At 50.6% G+C, this 23,908-nt stretch overlaps 1 protein-coding gene across 3 annotated transcripts in view; it reads left to right on the top strand.

The window, feature by feature from the left end:
- The window catches only part of LOC135921010 (transcription factor Sox-7-like), a 201,757-nt gene that overhangs the window by 136,839 nt on the left and 41,010 nt on the right, over positions 1-23,908 (top strand). The window contains exon 1 of one of the 3 annotated variants that reach the window (XM_065455296.1): positions 14,567-15,175. The exons of the other annotated variants lie outside the window; for them this stretch is intronic. Within the exon in view, the coding sequence (XP_065311368.1) occupies positions 14,833-15,175 (343 nt within the window). The 5' untranslated portion in view covers positions 14,567-14,832. Of the gene's footprint in view, positions 1-14,566; positions 15,176-23,908 lie in introns of those variants that run through there. 3 annotated transcript variants of the gene reach the window in all.

The raw sequence follows: 23,908 nt of genomic DNA, 5'->3' as shown, positions 1-23,908 counted from the left end.
TAGGTGGTGGCCAGCGAGCCTCTCGGTCCGTCGGGCGCCGCAACACTTCTAGCGGTCGTCCCTTTCCGATGCCGCCGCCGCCGCGGGGTTCTTGGCCGCGGGCGATGCCCTCTCCCCCCCTTTCTTTACCCTTTCCCGTGCGCCACCCGTGGGAACAAAACACGGGGAGAGGGGGGGAGGCTAGCCTCCTCTCTTCCGCAACGCACGCCACACGCGTGTTCTGCATTTTCGCGCCTGTTACGCTTGCAGAACGATCGACAAGTGTAACGGAAAGCTGTAGCAATGGACTTATTGCTGGGTGGCAGAGAGAAAGAAAGAGAGAGTGTGTAACGCTGTAATGGTCGAACGCATTAAGCTGCGCTGTTTTTGATAGCTCGAAGTTTTGTTTTAGGCGCAGGAAACTTAATTCGTGAACTTGTAGCCTTTAATATAGTGACGTTGTTAATATGCTGGAAAGATGTCTCCGTTGGGGATAGCTTAGAAAACCAAGTTCTAAATAATTAGTTACTCAAATAACATTTCATTTTTTGTTGTTGATGTTTTTTACGAGTGTACGTCCCTTTACTTCTGCGTGGCTAGAAATAAAGGCGGACATATCGTTTCGGTTTTCCTTAATATGGAGCTGTGTTTGGCATAACGGGATTAATGACATCTGGAGACAATGCACTGTCGACGCGTTTGCACCCTTAAGATTAAATGAGGGTGCAAATCGGTCTACAACTCACACCCTTACACCCACATAGGCAGTACAGTGTGAGTTATATACATATTTACGCCCTCAATCATTTTAAGGGCGTAAAAGGTTACATCATAAGAAAAAATGAAGGTGTAAATCGATCTGTAAATCACACGCTTACACGCAGAAAGGGTATACGGATGTGAGTTATAGACACTTTTACACCCTTGTTGACTTTTATTAAGAGTGTAAATGATTGCGCAGGGTAGCCTAGTGACAGACTTGGCAAGCTACTCCACTGGAGGTTCTCCCCAGTTACAACAACACGCGCCGCGAATTTTTCTCTAAAGCGCCTCGTCACTTCATCCGATATTCTGCATCACGGAGGGGCAGATCAGTAGTTAGATCATAGGTAGCCTTAAATAGGATTCAACGGGAGGGGTTGGAAACAGAGCAGCTCCGGCCCGGTATTCCGTGTCACTTATACAGGAAATGTAAATCTGCTTAAGGAAATCAGGGAAATGAAATAATACGAAAAATAAAAAGGGCAGTTTACACTATTACACGCGCAAACGCTAACACAATCAAGACAGAGATAAAAAAAAAGACTAAACAATGGTAACAACAACACATAACGCTAATCACTGCGCATAGACAAGTATCCGTACTGATAAAGAAATGTTCCACTGCATAGACAGTCGTTCTATCAGCGCGCACTAACCGGTCGTGGTATAAGTTATCATTTCAAGTTACGGCGGATGGTTTCCTGCAGCGCCTTAAGTTAGCATGCCGTACGTAGCATCCTCCTTACCTGGGCATATGGAGGGGCAGCTTGCAAGCGCGAAAATACGGGGCCAACCAACGAGGGAGAGAGAAGAGAGGAGGAGTGAAGAAGGGGGGGCTGCGGGGAAGCGACTTCCGAGCGGTTCCTCCCGGGCGTCGTCGCCTTCTTCTTCCTGGTGCGTATGCCCCCCACCCACCCACCCCTCTACCCCCGAGCAGGTGCATCGGCCCCCCGCTCGTTGGGTCCGTCGCGCGGTAGGTGCGCGTGCCCTGTCGCAGCGCGTTGGCACCCGCGGAGGCCGCGCGCTCTGCCGCGAACCGCGCGCGTGAGGACGGGCTTTGGCTCCGAACCGCAGTGGCAGCACAATTTTTTATGCGAAGCATATTACTAGAGCTCAACCCAGCTCCTCAGGCGCGGCGGTGTCGCCTTCAATACCACGTGACACCGTGACGTCACGACAGAGGAGAAACGGGGCTCCAACTCGCGCCGTCGCTCGCGGCGTCGCCCCCCGCATCGGACGCGGTGAGCGTCGAGCAACGCAGCGTTCGGCGCGACAACGAAATGTGCGCCTGAGCAAGCGCCGCACGCCTGAGCCGACGACACCGGCTTTTCTGCGGCACGAGCTCCTTAACGCTGTCGCGTTAAAATAAAGGCTAGTATGCTTCGCATCCTGGGCTTAACCTTAGCTAAGCCACAGCCACTTTTTTGTCGACTATAGGGCCGGCGGGAATTGTAGGGCACCTGACGCAACGCCTGCGTCCCCCACACATAGGTATAAACAGAGAAAGGATGCGTAGAAAGGCAATTAATTTAGCAGGAAGTATTGTTTAAAATCAATTATATGGACACTCCGGTCGCGTGTCTGCCGTCGCCGTCGCCGTGAGGTTCTGCATAAAGTCCAACGGCGAAATAATCGTCGCCGCGCGCCGTATGCTGTATGTGCGAGTGAAGTCGTTCCAGGCTGAGCTGGCGATCGAGGCTCAATCTCGCGCACGGAAGGGACGAACTCGGGGAGGAGGCGCGCCGACTTCCGTCGCGCGCAGGGCTCGGGGGGGGGGGGGGTTCGGGATGGGTAATCGCCCGCCAGGACCGCTGATCTTAAAAGCCTCTGCGACGAGGACAGAGTCCGCCGCGCGCTGTGGTTTCGCGACTTAGCGTTGATGCGAGAAGCAGCACGAAGGTCAATTCGCTCGATGCTGTTGCATCGCTTCCTCACTCCAACGTTTTGTCATCGAGTTTCGACGGTCATCGAGTGAAGTCTGTTCTTGTTTGCTTGTGCGTGCGTGACACCGTGCTTGTTAATTTGGTTAGTATGCCTATGTTTGCAAGTTTATAGGGCCGATAAAACTGCTATCCTTGCTGAATTCGTTTAGCTGTCCACTATAATGTGCTATCACAATCGATGCTTCGCCTATCGCGGGCGGAACTGCGACTTTAAAAAAAAAATAACGTCGAGAAACTGCACGGTCATGGGCTTTCGGGTTCGCCGTAGTCGAGTACCCCGGATTAACTGTGAGTGCACGTACGGCTCTTTAACGTATATACACATCACATGGTACACGATTGTTCTTGCATTTTCCCAACCTCGAAATGCGGCCGGTATCGAACTCGCAACCTCGAGCTCAGCAGTGGAACGCCATAGCCACTGGGACATGGCGTTAGTGCAAATACTATATGGCGCAGATATGATTTTGAAATAATGCTTTGACAGTGAAATGTGTTTTAGCGTGTTCGATAGTCCTTTTAACGCTTTTATGTCTAGCCTAATCCGCGGAGTTCTCATTCGAGATTTGCCAGGGCTGCGATTTTAAGGCGGGAGCCTTAGATCTCTGTTTCAATGTCGCGTTGTGAGGTACAGAAAATATCACGTGACCCAAGGAAGGCCAGAAGCAAACCGAAGCCTGTCCAGCCGTGCATGAGAGATAATTAGTGATTGGTTACCAAAGTTAAATAATGTCTGATTGCTGATTGTATTAGGGTGGATTAAGGTTAAGAGGCATGAAGGAGGATTAAGGTTGATTTAAGATGATTAAGGTGAATTAGAGTAGGCTTCACAAGGCTTTCGCCTTCGCGTATCTTAGGTGTTAGCTAAGGACACGTGGCGATCTTTAGTCTTATCCGCCATATGAACAGATTATCGGTGAACGACGAGCCATCCGTGATACGATCGAGCAATTTCGTATTCTCGGCCCCCGATCTTAACCAGGAATGACGAATAGGTATATGGACACAGCTATAACACGCTCGGTATACCTAAACCGGTGCACTGGTAAATATGTGGAACGCAAATTTTAAGCGCGTGATCGTGACGTGCGAATACTTCTCGTCGCTTCTTCTATGTGCGAATTCTCTGCTGCTTATCCGGGCGTTGTTGAAGCACTCTGGTTATGCTGTATCGCGAAAGCTTTCTTTTTTTTTTATTCTCTGCGTTTCATCTCGAGTCGTGCCAGATGTGGTCGGCGCGAGCATCGTCAGCCTATAGTAGTTTCGTGCGCCTAATGTGAATCACGTTTGGCGAGATTAATTAAGGTCGTGATGGGGGATCGGCGATCCTTGCGTCGGGTCACGAATCGTGCAAGGTTTGGCGCGAGTATAGTCGTTCGACGCCGCGTTATGCGGAGATTAGGATCAGAGGACGGGTTTAAGATAGGGGCCGAAATTTTCTTTCGCGCGATCAATTCCGGGTCTCTGTTTAGTTTTGATTGGGTCGAGCGAGGCCGCGGCGCCAGCTTCCCCTGAGTGCCCGCTTTTAGAAGACAGCCGAGGCTTGGCTATAACAAGGACGACGTCTCGACGAGTTGGTCGCATTGGCTTTGGGCATGGTGTTTGGGTGACAGACTACACGCGACGCTACGCGGGCGGATAATTGGCTAAGCGTCGTAACGTCGTCCACGAGGTCCAGCAGTTAGGCTGAAAAGCAGGCCCTCGTGGCCGTCTGTAATTCCATAAGTGGTCTCCGTACTACACTGCACATTGTAATTTAATTCCTAGTATTCGGCGTGAATCACATGCGAAGTGCATGATTGTCACCAGGTAGGGGGAGTGGCAATGTTGACAATTATTCACAATCGTTGCATGCCTGCATTTGTGGCTATTGCGCTGTCGGACACTGATTCACGTTCCGCCACCTGAGACTATGTGATACAGGAACCTATATACCTACGTACCTACAGCAATGTGACTGGTAAGAGGCAAAGAATGCTTTGCATTCATGTATATTTTGGTAGCCGTTAATTAATCAATTAATTAATTAATTAATTAATTAATTCGCCGTTCCACTAACAGTTTAAGCTCCTGGTACGCTCGTTACGCCGTGGAGAGCTGACGAAGGACGACGCGGTTCGGTCCGTGGGAGCGACGAGGGCGCGGTGCGTGTTCACCCGCGAAAGGAGGCTTCTCTGCCGAGCGCGCACGCGTTTCCTGTATTGACGAGGAACGCTTCGGCGCAGCGGCGCTTATCTCGGCCTCCGGCACCGCGGCCGCTTACGGTAACAGAGACGCCGGAAGTGTGGGCCACCTCCTCCCCTCACACGCACACACTCTCCGTGCACCCCTTGGCCTCCAATTACGTCGCGAAGAAATCGATCTACGGGACTCTCCGTGGTGGCATCGACCACCGCCGCCGCCGAAGCCACTACTACTACTACGACCGCCCGGGGCAGTTGTCTACCCTCGCCCCGCCAGCGCCCTCTCTCTCTCTCTCTCCCGCCGATGGAAGAACAGGTGCGACCAGCGCGAACGGCGGAGTCCTCAGCAGCGCGGTGCGTCTCGGCGAAAGCGTCGTCGCGCAGAATCGCGAATCCGGTCGGACTGCGTAAGGACGAAAGCGGAGCGTGCGTAATAGTAATAGTAGTAGTAGTAGTAGTAGTAGTAGTAGTAGTATAAGTAGTAGTAGCAGCAGCAGCAGCAGTAGGTACTAGCAGCAGCAGTAGGAGGAGGAGGAGCGGCAGCAGCAGCAGCAGCAGCAGTAGTAGTAGTAGTAGTAGTAGTAGTAGTAGTAGTAGTAGTAGTAGTAGTAGTAGTAGTAGCAGTAGTAGTAGTAGTAGTAGTAGTAGCAGTAGTAGTAGTAGTAGTAGTAGTAGTAGCAGTAGCAGCAGCAGTAGTTGTAGTAGTAGCAGCAGCAGTTGTAGTAAAAGTAGCAGTAGTAGTAGTAATAGTAGTCGTAGCAGCAGCAGTAGTAGCTGCAGTAAGTACTAGTAGTAGTAGTAGGAGGAGGAGGAGAAGCAGCAGCAGCAGTACTGGTAGTAGTAGTAGTAGCAGTAGTAGCAGCAGTGCTAGTAAACAGTGGTACTAATAGCAGCAGTAATGCATAGTGGTCAGCAGTAGTCCGTCGCTTTATTAACCGTCACCTCTCTTTGCGATGATCCGATCCTTCACTCAGGTGGATGGTTGGTTAGGCAACGACCACGAACGTTAAGAGACGGGACCTGGTACGGGCATAATGAGTCGGCTTATACTGCCATCTGTACTATTCATGCAAATGTGCTGCTGACCGGTACCGATCCCTAAGGAATCCCGCAAAGCAACAACAAACGGCACATAATTATGCTCGCTGCAAGTAAGCATACATCTTCAAGCGCGTGATTTCTCTATTCTTTGCCTTCTGCCTCGTGGTTTGGCGCTTCTGTTTCGGTAGAGCGGGTCGATCCCGGAAGCAGTGTAGTATAGTAAACTGGAGATGGAGATGGTGCAAATCGGAGGTTATTTAATCAAAGCTGCAGGCTGATCCCAGAGGCAGTGTGTAACGCAGTCGCGTAGGTCACGTGATGTGGTCACCTGCTGGAGTCACTGCGTATAATGCCACGCTTTTTCCGGATGTGTGGCGTATACTTTCCTTGCTTAGGCCGTTGGGCGGTGTACTTAAAGTTGCCGCTCAACGGAACTCCATCGCTTTCATAAAGGTTATACTCAGTCTTTTACAGCCACTATCGATGGTTTCTACCAGAATTTTCGCAGCGATGATAGGAATTGGGAAGTCAGGAAATTTCTACTGATCGCACTGTATGTCTGTCTATAGCATTAGGGCTGACACCTGCATCATTGGCGGGCAGCAGTGGTTGAGGGAGGTGTTGTCTTATTAGTTCCTACGTATATAGGAACTAATAACTTATAATTAATAACTAATAACTTGTCCACACTACACGTTCATGTGGACAAGTTGAAGAGCGTTACGCCATAGCAATGCGGCTACGCTGCCGCTGTTTTCTGTGCAGAAGAACGATTTCTTTTTTTTTTATTTTAGAGGCATGAATTTTTTTGACAGGCAGATAGATGTACAGTTGATATAATATATGCCCTAGTTTTCAAAAGTTTCCTCGCAAATATCGTTCGAAGCGGCGAAGAGAGAATAACATCTCTGCTATATACTATTACACACATACACGCGCGCACACACACACACGCGCGCACACACACACACACGCACACACACAAAAGGGGTGTCCTAAAATTAGCCAATCTGTTGAAGAAAAGGAACACAGGGTGAAATATACGGTTCTAAAACTTAAAATGTTCGGTGGTCATACCTGTGACGAATGACCACCGTAGGGTTCCTAATTGTATCGCGTACCGCGTTTTTTTTCTCCCTCATTTTTCTTTTTTTTTTGAACAGCTAGGCTAACGTTTGCTGGGACGCACGACACATCTTTATTTACGAAGACGCGTCAGTTAGTCTATACATGTTACAGCTTATACAAGCGGCTCTCTGTACAGTGTCCTTTTAGAGGGCCGGAACCTTTTTTCGTTTGAACGTACCGCACGTCCATATTTCTGCCTCCTAATTCTACTCCTCCCTCTTATCTTCCGACATTTTGGCTCCACATGCTTTGTCCGCCATTTTTGCTTCTTTCTCCTACACAGAATGAGGAACCGGTAACTTGCAAGGTGGCTTCTCCTTAGCTGCGGCTGCGAGCCGTGCATCGCCGTTGCGATCGGTATCTCTCTGCATTACTCCGCATGTGGTGCTGATAAACAGTTCGTCGGACGAACGGCCAGCCTGGCATGCGCCGACCTGATGGTGGCCGTAGAGCTATAGCTGGGCGGTGTTCGACGCGACTCAAACCGAACTCTTTCTATATTTGCGGTGAAGAATGCGACTTCGTGGTTGCTCGGGCAGCGGTAATATAATAAACGGAAGAACTGTCGGATAGCAAGAAAAAAAAAAGGAATCTCCGAGTGCTTGTTGATCCTCATCAATTGTGCTTGGAAAGAGGAGCCGTTAAGCGGCGTTTGGGGCTACTGTATTTTTTTCCGCCTGCGCATACGTCGTCGATCGTGACTCTTCGTGAAGCGTTCCTATAAGCAAACGCGATCTGCATGTGCTACTCAGTTCGTGTTGAGATCAAGAAGAAGAAGAAGAAGAAAGAACGGATTTTTTTCTTGGCTGCCATTTTCTTATTTTGACGAAAGAGCTGATAGAGAAAGAAGCTTTATGGTATCAAAGGCAGAGAGGTCGGCCTGAGGTATGCATTTCTCTCTAGCCAGCTATACTCTACGCTGGGGGAAGGGCAAGAGGGAATGAAAGGGGAACCAGATAGGGGCGACAATCAAGCAAGCACGACATATCATACACCTGCCTTAGGCACTCGAAATTCACGCACTTAGGGAGATACTTCTCCTCCACAAGGAAACCGCACTAGGGCCGATCATCTGAACGCGATGCATTTATACCCATGGACACGGAAGTCTTCTGGGCTCTCGAGTGCCGACACTAACTGTATGCACGAGCCTGACAGATTCCACAAGCAGTGCGGATGCTCAACCAAGAAAGCATAGTAGTTGCGATCGTTTCACGATGGCGGACTAGTTGCATGACGATGTTGAATTCAAACGTATGTACACTTTTTGAGTAAATTCTTCGCTACACATGTACTGCCTTGTCTCCGTCTCGCCCCATGGCCAAAAGTGTCAACGTGCGAAGAGAGCAAGCTGCCTTAGCCTCGGTCAAATAGTCAAGCCACGCTGAAGCTTGTAGAGTCACCTCCAGGAAGGGCCTATACCGCAACTTCCTAATTGCGTACGAAAAGGCGGAGGGTCTACTTCACGCTCGCAAGCTGTCGCTTCAATGCATCCAAGCTGTTCGTATATATAGAGCGGCAGTCTTCACGTGTCCAGGCAGGCACGCAAGCGTCCAAAGTAACGCGTGTAGAGACATATAGACATCGCTGTACACTTGTGCACAATGGTAACGGTTAATTCACCGGGGCCGCCTCACATTTTCAGCTGTGACCTAGACAGGAGTTTCTGGTCTCCTTAAATGCAAAAAAAAAGAAAAGACATAAAAGGGGTTGGGGAAGGGAGAACCTCATCATCCGCTCCCTGTATCTTAACAAAGCCACGGCCGCCCATGGCTCAAAATGTTCGTCCCGTAGGGTGCTCGGAAGTGTCCTTCGTGCAGGTAAGGAGGAAGCGGCGGAGAAGGGCACGCGTTTGCGTGGCTCTTCTACATCGCTTCTGCCCCCGTGTGCAGGCATCCAAAACCACGGTGCTCGTATCATCATATAAGAAGCGAGTAAGAAGAAGAAGCGGGTCTGCTGCTCTTAGCGCTAACTGCCGGTGGTGGTGCCATGGTTGTTGCGTGTGTACAAACTGCTGCCGCACCAGCGGCGGCGTGGTATGGCAGTAGGGGACAACAGAGACGGACGAGTGGCGAAGTGAGGGAGGGGGGGGGGGCGACGAGAAGGGGGTCGCGCGGATCAACGTCCTCGCTGCGTGCTCCTAGCAGGCGCCGACGCTGCTGCTGCCGCCGGAGCCAAGCATGCGGACGGACACACACGTACAGACACACCGGCGACAGCGCTGAAGCGGCGGCGGTGCATACAGAGGCAGAAGCGCCGTCCTGGGAACCTTCGGGGTGCCCGCGGCAGCGTCCTCGTCGTCGGCCCATTCCGCGCTTGACCGCCGCCGCTCTGCGCGCCGGAAATCGTCGCGTAATTGCGGCGCCCTTTGCTGACCCCCTCGGAAGGAGCCGCCGACGCCGGATGCGTGTAGGCCACAGCGCTGCAGCGGCGGGAGGAGGCGCACTCCAACCTCCCCGCGCGTGCTCCACTGCAGCGCCGGGGCGCTCATCCGTCGAGCTTCGCATTCGCTGCTGGAGACTCGACGCGAGCGACGACTATGTACGGTAGCCGCGGCAGCGCCTCAGCGATGCTACGGCGTTGCTCCCGAAAGGCGCCCCCCCCCCCCCGCCCTTCCCCTACACCCCTTTAACCCTCTCCACCGCGTCTCCTTCATCTATCTCTCTCTCTCTCTGCTGCTACCGGTGTCTTAGTTCTTCTTCCTGTTTCGCCCTCTCTATATATACGAACTGAGTTATGATAGTGGCCTGCTCGTGGCAGCAGCTGATCCCGACCCCATCACGGAGCTGGACGTCGGGCGTTATACGTCGCGCCCCGCGCGCCCCTTCCAGATCTCTCCTGCGGCCGTGCGCGCGGGGGAGGGGGGGGGGGAGGGGGGGGAGGTGTCGCGCAGCGCCTGCATGCGCGCGTGGTCACGTGGGCATTCGCCATTTTGACTCCGTAGGACGTGCACGCGGCCGTGCTCCGGAAGAACTCGTCGCGTTCAAAACGCGTGCTCAGCGGCTGGCTATTCCAGCGCCGTGATGGTGGTATGCCGTGCGCCTCAGCTAACGTTAGCCACCGCCCCAACCCCCTACCCTCCCCCCCCCCCCCCCCGAAAAAAATAAATTGCAAGATCACGGTGCAAAATGAGATTATAAGACTTGCGTGTTGTCAGAGGACTGACGACTAAACACTGTAGGTTTTAAAAGGATATCCTGCACCACGTTAACTTTTTTTTCTTTATGTATTTAAACAGCTTGCCTAACGTTAACGGGGACACATGCTATATAGCCGTTGCCACTTTGCCGTGGTACATGGGTTCAAGGCAACGTTAAATATACTAAGGAAAATGTCAGTGTGATTTTCTTTCTTGTTAATTTTAGTGGAAATTGCGGACGCTTCGTTTATGTACCCCACTCCTATTGTACAATCGTTTTATTCTCACCTCCTTACTTGTTTGTCTGGATGGCCGTGCACGTTAATTCGTCGTGCTACAAACACAACACGAGTCTTACCACAGTCGCCTTCAGCCCTCCAAGGACTGTATACTACTACCGACATGCTTTGCGGCAGCGGTGGCATGTAATGAAACTCGTCGTGAGATCTGTCTTACCATCTTACTCTCTGACCCGTGCGTCGACAAATTAAACAAAATACATATTGTTGCTCAGGGCTCACTCAGACTCGCCGAAATTCTACTCTTGTACTTTGTAAAACTTGTAATTTTTGTTTCTCTCTCTCTCTCTCTCTCTGAGCCTATCGCGCTTATCGGTGTAATCGCAGATACACTTCCGCGCTGCTCGAGCCAAAAATGGCCGCACCTCTCGGCTTCCTCGTAACATATATCTGTGGTATACGCTTCCACTCGGGAAAGCAAATATGGCGGTCTGAACAGCTGACAGATTTGAAAGGAGATTGCGCGCGCCTTTTCGCTATCCTTAATTATCGGCGGCTTCGAGCGCAGACCTCGCACCATTCCGGCTGACCCCGCGCAGATTTCCTATCGCGTTCCCCCGATAACGACCGCGGCGGGGCTTGACTTGACGCTCCGGCAAGTGATAAACGTGTACTGCCACGAACAAGCGCCCCCAGGTGCTCGGAAATTCAGAAAGATAAGGATTAATAAATGACCTCAGGAGAGTGTTGGAAGCCCGCAAGCACGACAAATATCAGGCGAATCCGCGGACTAACCATCATTCCCATGGTATCATGAACGATTGCAGCGCCGGAGTTCCCCCTAGTGACCTTTCGTGCCAAACCCTGATTGAAGTTTCATCGTCGTGCAGAAGCCCTATCGTCTTTTTCACCGGTCGTTAGGCTTCAGCAAATATTCGCTCTGTGAATTTTGGCTCCAGGGTACCGAAATGTAGAATTTGATGGAAGACCGAAACAAACAAACAAAATTCATTTTTCGAGCGAACCGAAACTGAACCGGAACTTACGATTATTTTTTTCACACCAGAAGAAAACCGAAAAGAAAGAACAATGACGGTTTTCGGTTTAAGTTGGCCACCTTCTCGGGAGCTGCTGAACCCGCGGATTGCATGCACTTGTGGCCCAGCGATGGCACCTCGTATAGTGCACACGAGCTTGCTGTTGTAGTTTTAAAAGTGGCGGCATCGTCAGTCCGGTTTTTAACGCGTCACGACTGGAGGCGGGTATGTTAGCTCCGAAGCGTTTGTAATTGATGACCGTTAAATAGTTATCCGGTAGGCAAGCATGTATATTCCTGAAATTAACAAGCGCTCCCTCCTTAGTTAGGCGGTCGCTTTTCATCATACTGGAATGTGAACTAAAGTATAGGTGCGACATAAATAACGTATTGCTGACGTAATGTGATTCTCTGTGTAGATATACTTCGGCTTGAGAGATAAACAACACGCTTACTTTTTTTTTTTAATCTTTCCGTGTAGATCAAAAAAGAGCAGCGTCAAGGTTTTCAACTAAGTTTATGCTGCTTCCTGTAATTATTCCGAAGTTATGAAAACGAGCACAAACCGGTTCAAGCCGGTTTGAACCGTTGCTTTCTTGCTCTAGTTTGTAACCGGAACTGAACTTTTTTGGGGAACCGGAACGAGAAAGCTTTCGGTTCGACACTCTTGTTTTAGTGCACCGTTCTGCGTTTACAAGCTCGCCATTACATTAAATAATTAATGGGTTAATCAAACGACAATGAATGGCGAACGAAAAGTAAGTCTAGCAAGACATCTATAGACATTAGGCCCTTTCCTTTTTTTTTTTTGCTACTTGTACTGAGATGGTGCTTTCATTTGGAGGACATGGAACTCTCATGGATGAAGTTTCTAGACTACGTACTAAATGAACAAATAAACTTGAGGTTGGGGTTATTCGCTCAATGCCCTCAGTTATTATAGTTCCCAAACACTTTTATCTCGTGGTTGCTTCGGAGTTCCCGCACTACATTTATCAATATTGCCCGCAGTCTAATTAGCTCTCAAATCCACGAAGCCACGAGCTCGTGAAATCGTGTCGTCTTTGGAAGAAGCCTATTGTCATACCAGAATCGAGTCACTTATGAAAGGGACTCTGGTCTGACCACAGTCCTTTAACAAGTTACTCTAGCGTGAGTCAATTAAAGACTAGACCAAACATCCAGACCAGGGTACTTTATTAAAGAACCGTGCATTGTCATTCCTTAAGTTCATCTGGTCATGCCAAAGTCCACATTTAAAAGAATCCAGGTATGACCAGGCCAAAGCTCTGGACCAGGGCCCTTCTGCAAGTGACCCTGGTCTTTACTAACGACTCTATCCCTCTAATTGAGGACTTTTCGTCCTTTATCGAAGTGCTATAATCATACCAGACTTTTTGAATAAATGCCTGGTATGGCAAAGTCTGGTTCAGCTGCGGACTCATAGGCCGGAGTCCTTTTAATAAAGGACTCTCGTAAGCGTCAGAGTCCTTTATTACATGACTCTAGTCGTGCTTTGCCTCCTGTGGAGTTGACCTGGGTGGCCCATTCCTAAGCAGCTCAAACCACGTCATCTGACCAAAGCGATATCGGGCCGCAACACCAGCACCCGCCTCATCGTCATCGTTACCCTTTTCCTACTAGGCCAAATTAAGTGCGTTCGAAGAGCAATGCGCTGCATGTGAACGTGTTCTTCAACAAAGGTGCGCCAGCATCGCCCATGTCGCGAGTTTTCTCGCCTTATCTTTCACCCACATCAATATCACGCACCTCTTCAAGCCTTCGGGACACCGCAACCCCAGAAACGCGCATAATGATTGTCTATGAAACCATTAGTGACACCGCTCGGGACACTTGAGTCACGCGCAGGCCTCGCAGGTTCCGGTATCTGACCTTTCCGTTTCACCCCTTTCTGGTTGATATGCTTCCGTTGCGCGGTCGCGGACAGCATTTTTGTTTTTTCTAACGGCGTCCGACAGACCATCGATCAAAGGGAGAACGAGGCTCCGCATGGGCGGGTGGAGGGGGGAGGGGGGGAGAGAAAGAAAAGAAAATGACCTCCTAAAAAGCTGGGACACGATCGTGCGCGTCCGCCTAGCGGTTATCGGGGAGACAAACACATCAACAGCAATAAAAGAGTCCGAGAGAAGTTAGCTGAACCCCGGGTTCCGGAGGGGGCGTGTCCTCCGGGCGCATGGAAACGGTGGGACCCGGAGGAGGGGGCGGAGGGGGCGTGGCCTCGGGTGAACGACCCGTCTTTCTCCTCCTAACGACACGGCGTATGGGACTCCGGGGGTGGCGTCCTTGGGATCGGATCCCAGACCAGAAAGGGGACCCGGGTCACGCCGGAGGCGGCGGCTAACGACCGTCGCGCTATAAACCCTAGCGCAGCCGGGACGAGGAAAAACGAGAGAAAAAAGAAAACCCGGGAGGGGAACCATTTGCCGGTAATGGCGGATCCGGGATCATCGGGGGCGCAGCAGCGCTCCGTGTGTGCTGCCCGCGTTACGCGCAAGGCACAGCGGCGGGGGCGAAGGCGGAAGCGCGCGGGCGCCGCCGATAAGGCAAGCGCGGCCGCTGGGGCGATCTGGGCCGGCCATCTGGGTCAGCCGCCCCGCCGACAGCAGCGAGCGGGAGCCTCTGGTCCGAGCGTGCAGCTGGGAACGCGCCAGGAATAAACTCCGAACCGACGGGGGGAGACTTGTGTGCCGCGCAGCACCGCTCCTCCGTCGTCTGCTTCGGAAAGCAGACCGTCGCGTCTGCAGCACGCGCCAGCTGCGAGAGACTCGCGCACGGGGAACGGCGCGCGGAAACCCCCCCGCCGAGCGCGAAATCTCAGCGGGACGTCCAACTGCTCGCCGCTCAGCGCCGTGATCCATCAGCGCGCGGAGCGCCGGTCCGACGCCGAGTGGACCCGTCGCCGAAGCCCGTGGCTCGGTCCGCAGCTGCTGGTCCGAGGAAAAGAAAGAGCAGTTTGGAAAGAACAAAAAAGAAAGCCTTTCACTCCCGCGTGGCGTCAGCGCGCGAGAGAAGCGGCGCGGCCGTTGCCTCTAGCAGCGCACGAGGCCGCACCGCGCACCGCACTGTCAAGCTGCCAGTCAACGGAACGCGGTCGGGGAGCCCGCCTCCCCCGCACGAACCGGGCGCGACGTAGCGCCGCGACTCCGGCGCGGCAGCAGCGGGCGCAACGCCGCGCCGCGGCCGCTGCACCAGCGCGCGCGTGCGCAGCGCGCCTCCTCTCCCATTGGCCGCGCGTCACGTGCGTTTGACGTACGGCGCCGCGCTCGCTCCCATTGGTCGCGCCGGGCGCGCGGGGGGCGGCTTGGCGCTGCGCCCGAAGCATGGCCGCGCGGTCGACGCCGTGCGCCAGCGGAGTGCCGGGATGCAACGGGAGCAGCACGATCCGCGCGAGCTGGAGCTCGCCGCGGCCGCGGCCGCCGCCGCCGCCGGCGGAGAGTGGGCGTCGCGCTGGAGTCTCGAACCGCCGCAGTGTCCGCCGCCGCAGAGGGGTAACCCCGTGAACGTGGTCGGTGGGGTGGTTCCCCCGCCGCCGCCCGAGAGTCCGACGCAACAGCAGGTGGCCGCGTTAGCGGCGGGCAAGAGGAGCGCGGAGCAGCGCATCCGCAGGCCCATGAACGCCTTCATGGTGTGGGCCAAAGGAGAGCGCAAGCGGCTCGCCGACGAGAACCCGGACCTACACAACGCCGACCTGAGCAAGATGCTCGGTGAGTAGTTATATAGCAGCCCGTCGCTCTGCTGATCGCGCTGGTGATCGGCGGGCCACCTCCTGTCAGCTTCGGCCTCGGCCGCGTGCTTCTTCTCCTGGCCTGGCGCTCTGAGGAGATTACGCCCCTCTTGTGTCTGTGCGTGTGTGTGCGTGTGCGCGTGTGTGCCCGTGCGAAGGAGGAGGCCTTGGTCCGATCGCCGGCGGTCAGTATTACCTGCTGCTGCTGCTGCTGCTGCGAAGTCGCGATAACGGAGCTCTCTCGCACCCCCCTCCGCCTATGTGCTGGGCTCGATCTATGGACTCCTGCGGGACAGGCACCCGTAGCCAGCCGCGTTCCCGGTCGGTCCGCAGTGCACTCTGTATCGGTAGATAATAGAGCCACGTGACTGCCCTAATATGACTTTCTTTTCTGTGGTATTTTAAAGTGAGCAGAAATGCGTGTGTTACGTGTGCTGCCCGCATGAGAGCCAGATTGCCCTTCGCTCGGCTCCATCGCCCATATGACACCAAGCTACGTGCCCTTCGCTCCTTCGTCTTTCCTTTATATATGCATTTTCGTTTGCCCCGAGTGAAATAGTTTCACAGATAATTCGCCCATGATTAAAAATGCCGAGCTTCGGGACTGCAAACCCTTGCAGAAGCGCGTTGCATGCCTGTCACATCCGTCAGGCTGCATTTGCGAAACCAAGCTTCGCAATTCTGAGGTCCAATCCGCGGCTTTCATCTGCTGTTAGGCCGCAATATGTTCCTGTGGTGCATATCATTTCTCCCGTATTTCGTCAATTTGCTTAGGTTCACATATGCACAAGTCTTTCCTCGATATCGTTGACTTGCTGTAGCGCGAGTGGTAACCACATCGCCCACCGGAAATGTCCGGTTCCCACGCCCCTTTATCCGACCGTGGTTTGACCCCGTTGACACTGGAAGCCTTCCGCTGTTCCGTCCCTGCGTGCACCTTTTCTCTACGCTTGTTTAAATGCAATTTGAAGATTGGTCTCGGGAGTCCACGATGCCATCCACTGGTTAAACGACGTAACTTGGCTCCGCTGCCGTGAAGAAACCTTTGGCTTTCAAGAACCGTTTCGAAGACGGGTGTCGCGTTAGCATGACCGATGAGGATGATATTGACGCGATTAAAACTGTCTTTCTAGGGGTCTTTAGCTTCAAGCGCGAACTCTTGGACATTCTCATAGGGCTGACTGATACCTCGCGCAGCTTCTTGTATTCTCGTTACGTCATGTCCTCTACGGAAAACGTCACGTAAGCATATCGTGTCATTGTGTCAAGCCTCGCAGGTCTTCATCTTCGGAAACCGATATATGCTTCGGAAACCCAGAATCCATCTGCATCGCCGATGCGTGTCAGGAATGTATATAGCCTGCACTGTAAAATAATTTACACCCTAAAAGTGACAAAGAGTGTAAATGTGTCTAACTCACACCCTGAGGGTGTTATCTATATAACGGACACCATAAGCGTGTGAGCTATAAACACATTTACACCCTTTTTCACTTTTTAGGGTGTAAATTATTTTACAGTGTATGGGAACGTGTATTCGCCTCCTCCACTTTCGCAGAAAGTCGTTACGGAAGCCTTTGTGAAGGCTTGTCTTTGTTTTACATATTCACGGAGTACGTTCAAATTTTACATGTGTACATCATCGGCAAGGGCTTTTCTTCATTTTGCCCATACGTGTGGGTCTGTTAATATTTTAAAAAGGAGTTGAACGCCCGCGTTTTCACTTTATGCCTGAAACGCCTGACTTCTCGCTGAATAACCAAGCGTCCGCACGAGAAATTCCATAAATTCACAACACTTATTCAACAGCGGCAAGTTTTATATACGTCGTTAGAGAGTAACGGACGGCGCTTTATTTATAGCTTATTACAATCAAGCGATTTGGCTATGTTCAAGAAGTCAGAATGAAAATGACACTGTGGTGGCTGTTTACGCAGGTTTCTTTTTTTTTTTTCTCCAGATCAGTATAGCCAACAAAAATCACCATTGTCATATACGGTTCCTTGGAGAAGACACAGAAAGAGTCTGTACTTTCACAAGTTCCGAAAAGCCACGTTTGGAAACGTAGGCTAATTTGCTATGGCTGAGAAAACCGCTTTCCCTTACTAAAGATAACAATATGAAGGGACACGCTGCATGGCACCGATAGAATTGACATTCATACAGTGGTTCGTTTCGGAACACTGACCGGTGAAAAAGCGCGACTATGAGTCGCGACTTGGCTCTTCGATGTTTTGAGGTTCCTCTGCAGTATATCTATATATGGCAATGCATACACACTGCGTGAAAGTATGCGTATACGTGTGCCTTCACGTACATCATATCCTATGCACATACATCGTATTCATCACATCTGCTTAGTTGTTCGTACGAAGGAACGTTGACTGCAGGTCGCACTGCGGTGGATACGAGTCGGCGGAGCAAGTATATATATATATATATATATATATATATATATATCAACGAGAAGAAAGGGGGTTAACCGAGGGGCCCGATTTTTATTAGTCATATCGTAAGAAGCCAACAAACACTGACACCAAGGACAGCATAGGGGAAATTACTTGTGCTGAATAAATGGAATAATGAAACGATAAATTAATGAAAATTAAAGTGGATGCAAAAGCAACTTACAGCAGGTGGGAACCGAACCCACAACCTTCGCATTTCGCGAAGGTTGTGGGTTCTACTAGGACAGGTTGTGGGTTGTTCTACTAGGACACATAAATACCCAAGAAAGTGGATGGGGAAACAGCGCCGCGGTAGCTCAATCAATTGGTAGAGCATCGCACGCGAAATGCGAAGGTTGTGGGTTCGGTTCCCACCTGCGGTAAGTTGTTTTTTCATCCACTTTAATTTCCATTAATTTATCGTTTCATTATTCCATTTATTAAGCACAAGTAATTTCCCCTATATATATATATGTTGTCCTTGGTGTCAGTGTTTGTTGGCTTCTTACGATATGACTATATATATATATATATATATATATATATATATATATATATATATATATATATATATATATATATATGTTGTCAGGATACGCGTTCGCACTCGCGATCACGTGATCACTCGCGCGTCCAATCATACACATGCCGACAGACACTGCGGCTTTCGGGCTCAATGCGTATAGATGCACGCGCACGCTATATCGATAGGTCATCGACACTCACTCTATATGCTCGCAGTCATGTCCACTGGCCCGACCTTAAGCTCTACTCTACTCTACTCTACTCGACTCGACTCGACTCGACTCGACTCTGCTCTACTCTACTGTACTCGACTCGACTTTGGCTCGTACTTGCACTCGGGGCCGCGAAATGAGCACATCGGCGAGGGCGTTCTTTCATTTCGCTCATTTAGGCAGAGTATACGAGTTTCTTAACGTTCCAAATTGTAATATGTGTAGACAGCAGTATACATATACGCAACGAGAAATCTCTCTACCGGGGAATGTGAGACAAGAATGCGTGACGCTTGAATTAAAAATAAATAAAGAACCCCCCCCCCACACACACACACACACGCACGAAATAGATTAATACTCGTGCGTGCCGACCGATGCTGATGTCGTGACAAACTCGAACTGACGTTACTCCGGTAGTCGAGTGTGTATATATATATATATATATATATATATATATATATATATATATATATATATATATATATATATATATATATATATATATATATATATATCAATCTCTTTCGCCGCTTTTGAACTCGATGGCGCGTATCGAGGTGCATTATGGTTCAACAGGTATACTTTTCTGTCGCCTTTTTTCTGTTGTTGCTGGATATATGCGAACGCTCTCCCATTCTTTTATCACGCCTTGTATACCGCGATCAGTGCTCCCTAAGAGTTACGCTCTATGTAGGCGTCAACAGCTACCGCGACCGCCAGAACTGAGAAGACTGAATTTCCGTGCAGTTATGCAATCATGGTGTTCTACGTGCCAAAACAACTTTCTGATCATGAGGCACGCCGTATATAGTGGAGGACTGCGGGAATTTCGACCGCCATGTGGTTTTTTAACGTGCACCCAAATCTAAGTAGACGGGTGCGCTTTCGCATTTCGCCCAATCGCTTGGAATCGGTAGTAAGGTCCTCCGCGGGCTGAGCAAGAATAGCTGTGGCAGTTTCTGAGAGAGGAGGATAGGCTCCCAGGGAAAGAATTCTAGTCACCGAATGTCGCGCATGCCAATCAAGCCCTCAGACTGGGCCTTGGCAGGCCTGTCATCTGCGTTTTGTTTTCCTCTACGCACAATACAGATTGTATTGGATTGCATCATTGTATATAGAAAAAAGAAAGGTTGCTCTGTGTTACTACTTCTTAATAACGTGCAACGGCCGACTTGTCTTTCCTCTCATTATTGAATCTTCGATTAGTTTGTTCGCGCGTTTATTCACGCCACGCGTTTAGTACGCATTCCTTTCCACATCACAGCCGCGGACGGACAGATTGTATTTGATTGTATCATTGTATATAGAAAAAAGGAAAGGTTGCTCTGCGTTACTGCTTCTCAATAATGTGCAACGGCCGACTTGTCTTTCCTCTCATTGTTGAATCTTCGCCGAGTTTGTTCGCGCGTTTATTCACGCCACGCGTTTAGTATGCATTCCTTTCCACATCACAACCACGGATGGACATATTGTATTTGATTGTATCATTGTATATAGAAAAAATGGCTTTGGCTTTGCTAAGGTTAAGCCCAGGATGCGAAGCATACTAGCTTTTATTTTAGTTGTTGAACCACTGTTTAGCCTGGTGAACTGCTGTTGCTTGGCTATATTTGGTTCGGCTAGACGAAGAAACAACTCATGCGTTACTCTGCTTCGCCTTCAAGAGTGGAACGCGACAGCGTTCCCGTCGACCCGCCAAGGGGTGTAAGACGATGGGCTACGGCGCAGCGACTACGCGCCCCGCATTGGACGCGGTGAGCGTCGAGCAACGCAGCGTTCGGCGCGGCAATGAAATGTGCGCCTGAGCAAGCGACGCACGCCTGAGCCTTAGAAACAGCTCGTTTCTAAGGTAACACCGCATTCACTAGAGGCGCTTTTGTACCGCTTTGAAGCATCGTACTCGTGGCTCAGTGGTAGCGTCTCCGTCTCGCACTCCGGAGACCCTGGTTCGATTCCCACCCAGCCCATCTTGCAACTGCTTATATACCGCCGCGACGCCGCGAGCGACGCCGCGAGTTGGAGCCTCGTTTTTCCTCTGTCGTGACGTCACGGTGTCACGTGGTATTGAAGGCGACACCGCCGCGCCTGAGGAGCTGGGTTGAGCTCTCGTAATATGCTTCGCATAAAAAAGAAAGGTTCCTCTGCGTTACTGCTTCTTAATCATGTCCAACGGCCGACTTCTCTTTCCTCTCATTACTGAATCTTCGACGAGTTTGTTCGCGCGTTTATTCACGCCACGCGTTTAGTACGCATTCCTTTCCACATCACAGCCGCGGACGGAGCCGTTGCCTGCAGGCACCCGCCCACGAAGCCTTGCCTGTGTGTGTTTCGTAAGACTCTTGAATGTAAAAAGTATATAGCGTCGCGAAGACGATCACGGTGAGTTGCGAAAAAACCGTTTCGGCGTACGTTTCACGTGAAGTCATTTCGACACTCGTTCTCACGCGCGGCCGGAACACGGGGCTGAGTTTCTGAAGTGCTAACGCCTGCGCATACAACGCGCACGCTGGCAACGGTGTAATTTGGGGCAGCGTCGTTGTTCTGACAGCGAAGAGAAGTGTGATGTTCGTGCTTGCAACGTCACTGTATACAGCGCGGCGTTTTTATGCGAAGCATATTACTAGAGCTCAACCCAGCTCCTCAGGTGCGGCGGTGTCGCCTTCAATACCACGTGACACCGTGACGTCACGACAGAGGAGAAACGGGGCTCCAACTCGTGCCGTCGCTCGCGGCGTCGCCTTCAAGGCTGACCACGTGACACCGTGACGTCACGCCAGAGGAGAAACGGGGCTCCAACTCGCGCCGTCGCTCGCGGCGTCGCGGCGGTATATAAGCAGCTGCGCTTGCCTCAGCTAGACACTCACGAGGTGAGATGCCTCCTGGAGACAGAGCTGCTGCTGCAGAGTTGGAATGAGAAGCGAAGGTTGCGGCGTGCTACAGAGACTGTTTCTAGGTGGCTTTGCTAGGGCGCAGCGACTACGCGCCCCGCATCGGACGCGGTGAGCGTCGAGCAACGCAGCGTTCGGCGCGACAACGAAATGTGCGCCTGAGCAAGCGCCGCACGCTTGAGCCGACGACACCGGCTTTTCTGCGACACGAGCTCCTTAACGCTGTCGCCTTAAAATAAAGGCTGGTATGCTTCGCATCCTGGGCTTAACCTTAGCTAAGCCACAGCCAGTTTTTTCGACTATGTAGATACGCCTGCAGTTAAAATATACCGTTGAATGATATATATAGCGTCCCTTCGTTCTTTCTTTTCGCTTTATATAAAACGTGATCAAGGTCACACAAAGCCCTCCCGTCATATATTTACTTGAAGGCGACGTGCACTTATACTAATCTCTCTTTTGTTCTTCACCAACAACCTCTCTTTCTCTTTTTTTTTTATTAGCGAATAACTTTCTTTGGCTCCATCGCGCGCATTCGTTATTGGAGGTCGGACTTCTGCACTGTGAAAGTAAGTTGCACCCTTAAAGTGAATAAAGGTGTAAATAGCTTTACAACCCGCACACTTACACCATTTTTTTGGTTGTAAGGCTTCGATTCCTACATTCAGATACACACCCTTCACTGTTGTGGGTGTCAAATATTTCACGGTGTGTAGTGCTTTTCAACGTCGGCAAAGGCGTCGATGCAAAATGGCGTCGTGGGTTGCGTTGGCCGTGCTGGTTATAACGGCAATGTTCACTGCGGAATTATGTTTAACGAAGCAACAAACTACATATATACCTAAATATCCTCACGTCAACGAATATATATACGCCGTCAAGCCCATCGTTCCTTCAATAAAGCGAATAGCTTCACTAAAAGCGCTCGGTAATTTGCTTACGATGAGAATCATCGTCGATGGCTTCTGCACTTTCGTTTTTCCTTTCTTTGTACATTTTCTCTTCTATATAGAACCGTAAGATGTAGCGCCCGCCTCCTGGTGACAGCTGTCAGCTATAGTCCCCTTTTCTCCTCTCAATGATCATATTTACGTATGCAGAATCTAGTAATAATAAATGTCATTCCAAACCCTTCGAACCCGAGAAAAACATAGTGGCAAGACTCACAGTGGTCTTAATAATTTACTGTAATGACTTCTTTCCTTCAACGAGGGACCGAATTCACAAAGATTTCCGTTCTTAAGTGCTATTTTCTATGGGCTAGCCGCGGCTTCGCTAATGATTTATATGTCCCCAGCTGGCTTCAGGATTGGTTGAAATTTTTCTCTTACGAACAACTCCTACCGTAAGAGGTTTCTGTGAATGCGTACGATTGCAGCGACTGCCACGTGCAAACCCGGCCACAAAAAAAAAAAAAACGCGCACCGCGCTTTTGATTTCTTCTTTCTTTCTTTTTTCTTATTTTTAATGAGCAACTACGTTATCTTAGCTATAGTCTCACGGCCACACGACGTCAGCAAATATTTGCTACGTGTCGTGAAGTCACGGCAATGTGACTTTACATTTCGGCATTTCGACATACCAACTTAACTACCGAACTAAAAAGGTTGGCAAGTCACTTTAGCATACGCTAAAGAGGGTGAAGGCGAAAGCCCACGCGGTCACGAGAGATTAGTTAAATTGCTTTGGCATTCTCATTCGAATGCGTTGTTACTTCTTCTTGTCTTCTTTTTACTTCTTTTTTCTCTTGTTCTCTTTTGCGGTCGCCTGGACGTCGCCACTGTGTGATTAATGGCACGTTATTGAACGGTCGTGGCAAATCTATGAAGACCATTAAGACACACACGCAGATTCACTGAATGAATTTTTTTAACGCTTTAAACGACGAGGGTATATAGCTACGTGAGCTTGTATATGTGGCGCCTTCGACTTTCTTGTGTCGCAGTGAGAACGAGAGGGACACAGAAGGGCAAATTTGACAAAGACATGCACAGCCCCAACTTTCAGCAATAGATTCATTTACAGTTCTCGCAGGCGTACTTATACTCCTCAAAACAGCATGCGACGCGTGTACATTGCTCGGCATATACGAAGATAACCGGGAAAATCTAAAGCCCCTTAAACTTCGTAAAGTAGTGCCACGCTTTGAAGAATGCCGCCTCCTCTGCGCGCGCTCTGGCCGAAGCCGCCGCCGCGTCGCTATTGGCCTAATAGCATCACGTGGGCCCTCGCGCCTTGCTTCAGCGCCATTTTTGCTCGAGAACCGTCTACGGAGTGGCGAGGAGCGCATGTTAGCGACGTTGCTACGCTCGAGCAGTGTAGATGACGCCACGGTCGAGGAGGGAGCGTGAAAGAGAGGAGAAACGAGGAAGAGTGAAGGCGGAGGAGGAGAGTGTCGCTACATTACGAATTTAAGGGGCTTTAGGGAAACCACATGCAGACACTTTCGTGGCGACGCTGATTATTTAGACAGGTGTCCGTTCAACGCTAACAGAGATATAATCGAGCTCTGTTACTTTAATTGATGGCTTACTGCCGGCGCATGCGCCTGAGTTTTAACACCATATAGCGTTAAGAAGCCCGTGTCGCAGGAAATCTCCGTATATTGGGCTTGCGCCCAATATAAGGAGCTTTGGAT

This window comes from Dermacentor albipictus, chromosome 6 (assembly GCF_038994185.2).
Source record: "Dermacentor albipictus isolate Rhodes 1998 colony chromosome 6, USDA_Dalb.pri_finalv2, whole genome shotgun sequence".
Lineage (NCBI taxonomy): Eukaryota > Metazoa > Arthropoda > Arachnida > Ixodida > Ixodidae > Dermacentor > Dermacentor albipictus.
The sequence above is the reverse complement of the archived record's forward strand: the minus strand, read 5'-3'. Positions and strand labels throughout refer to the sequence as shown.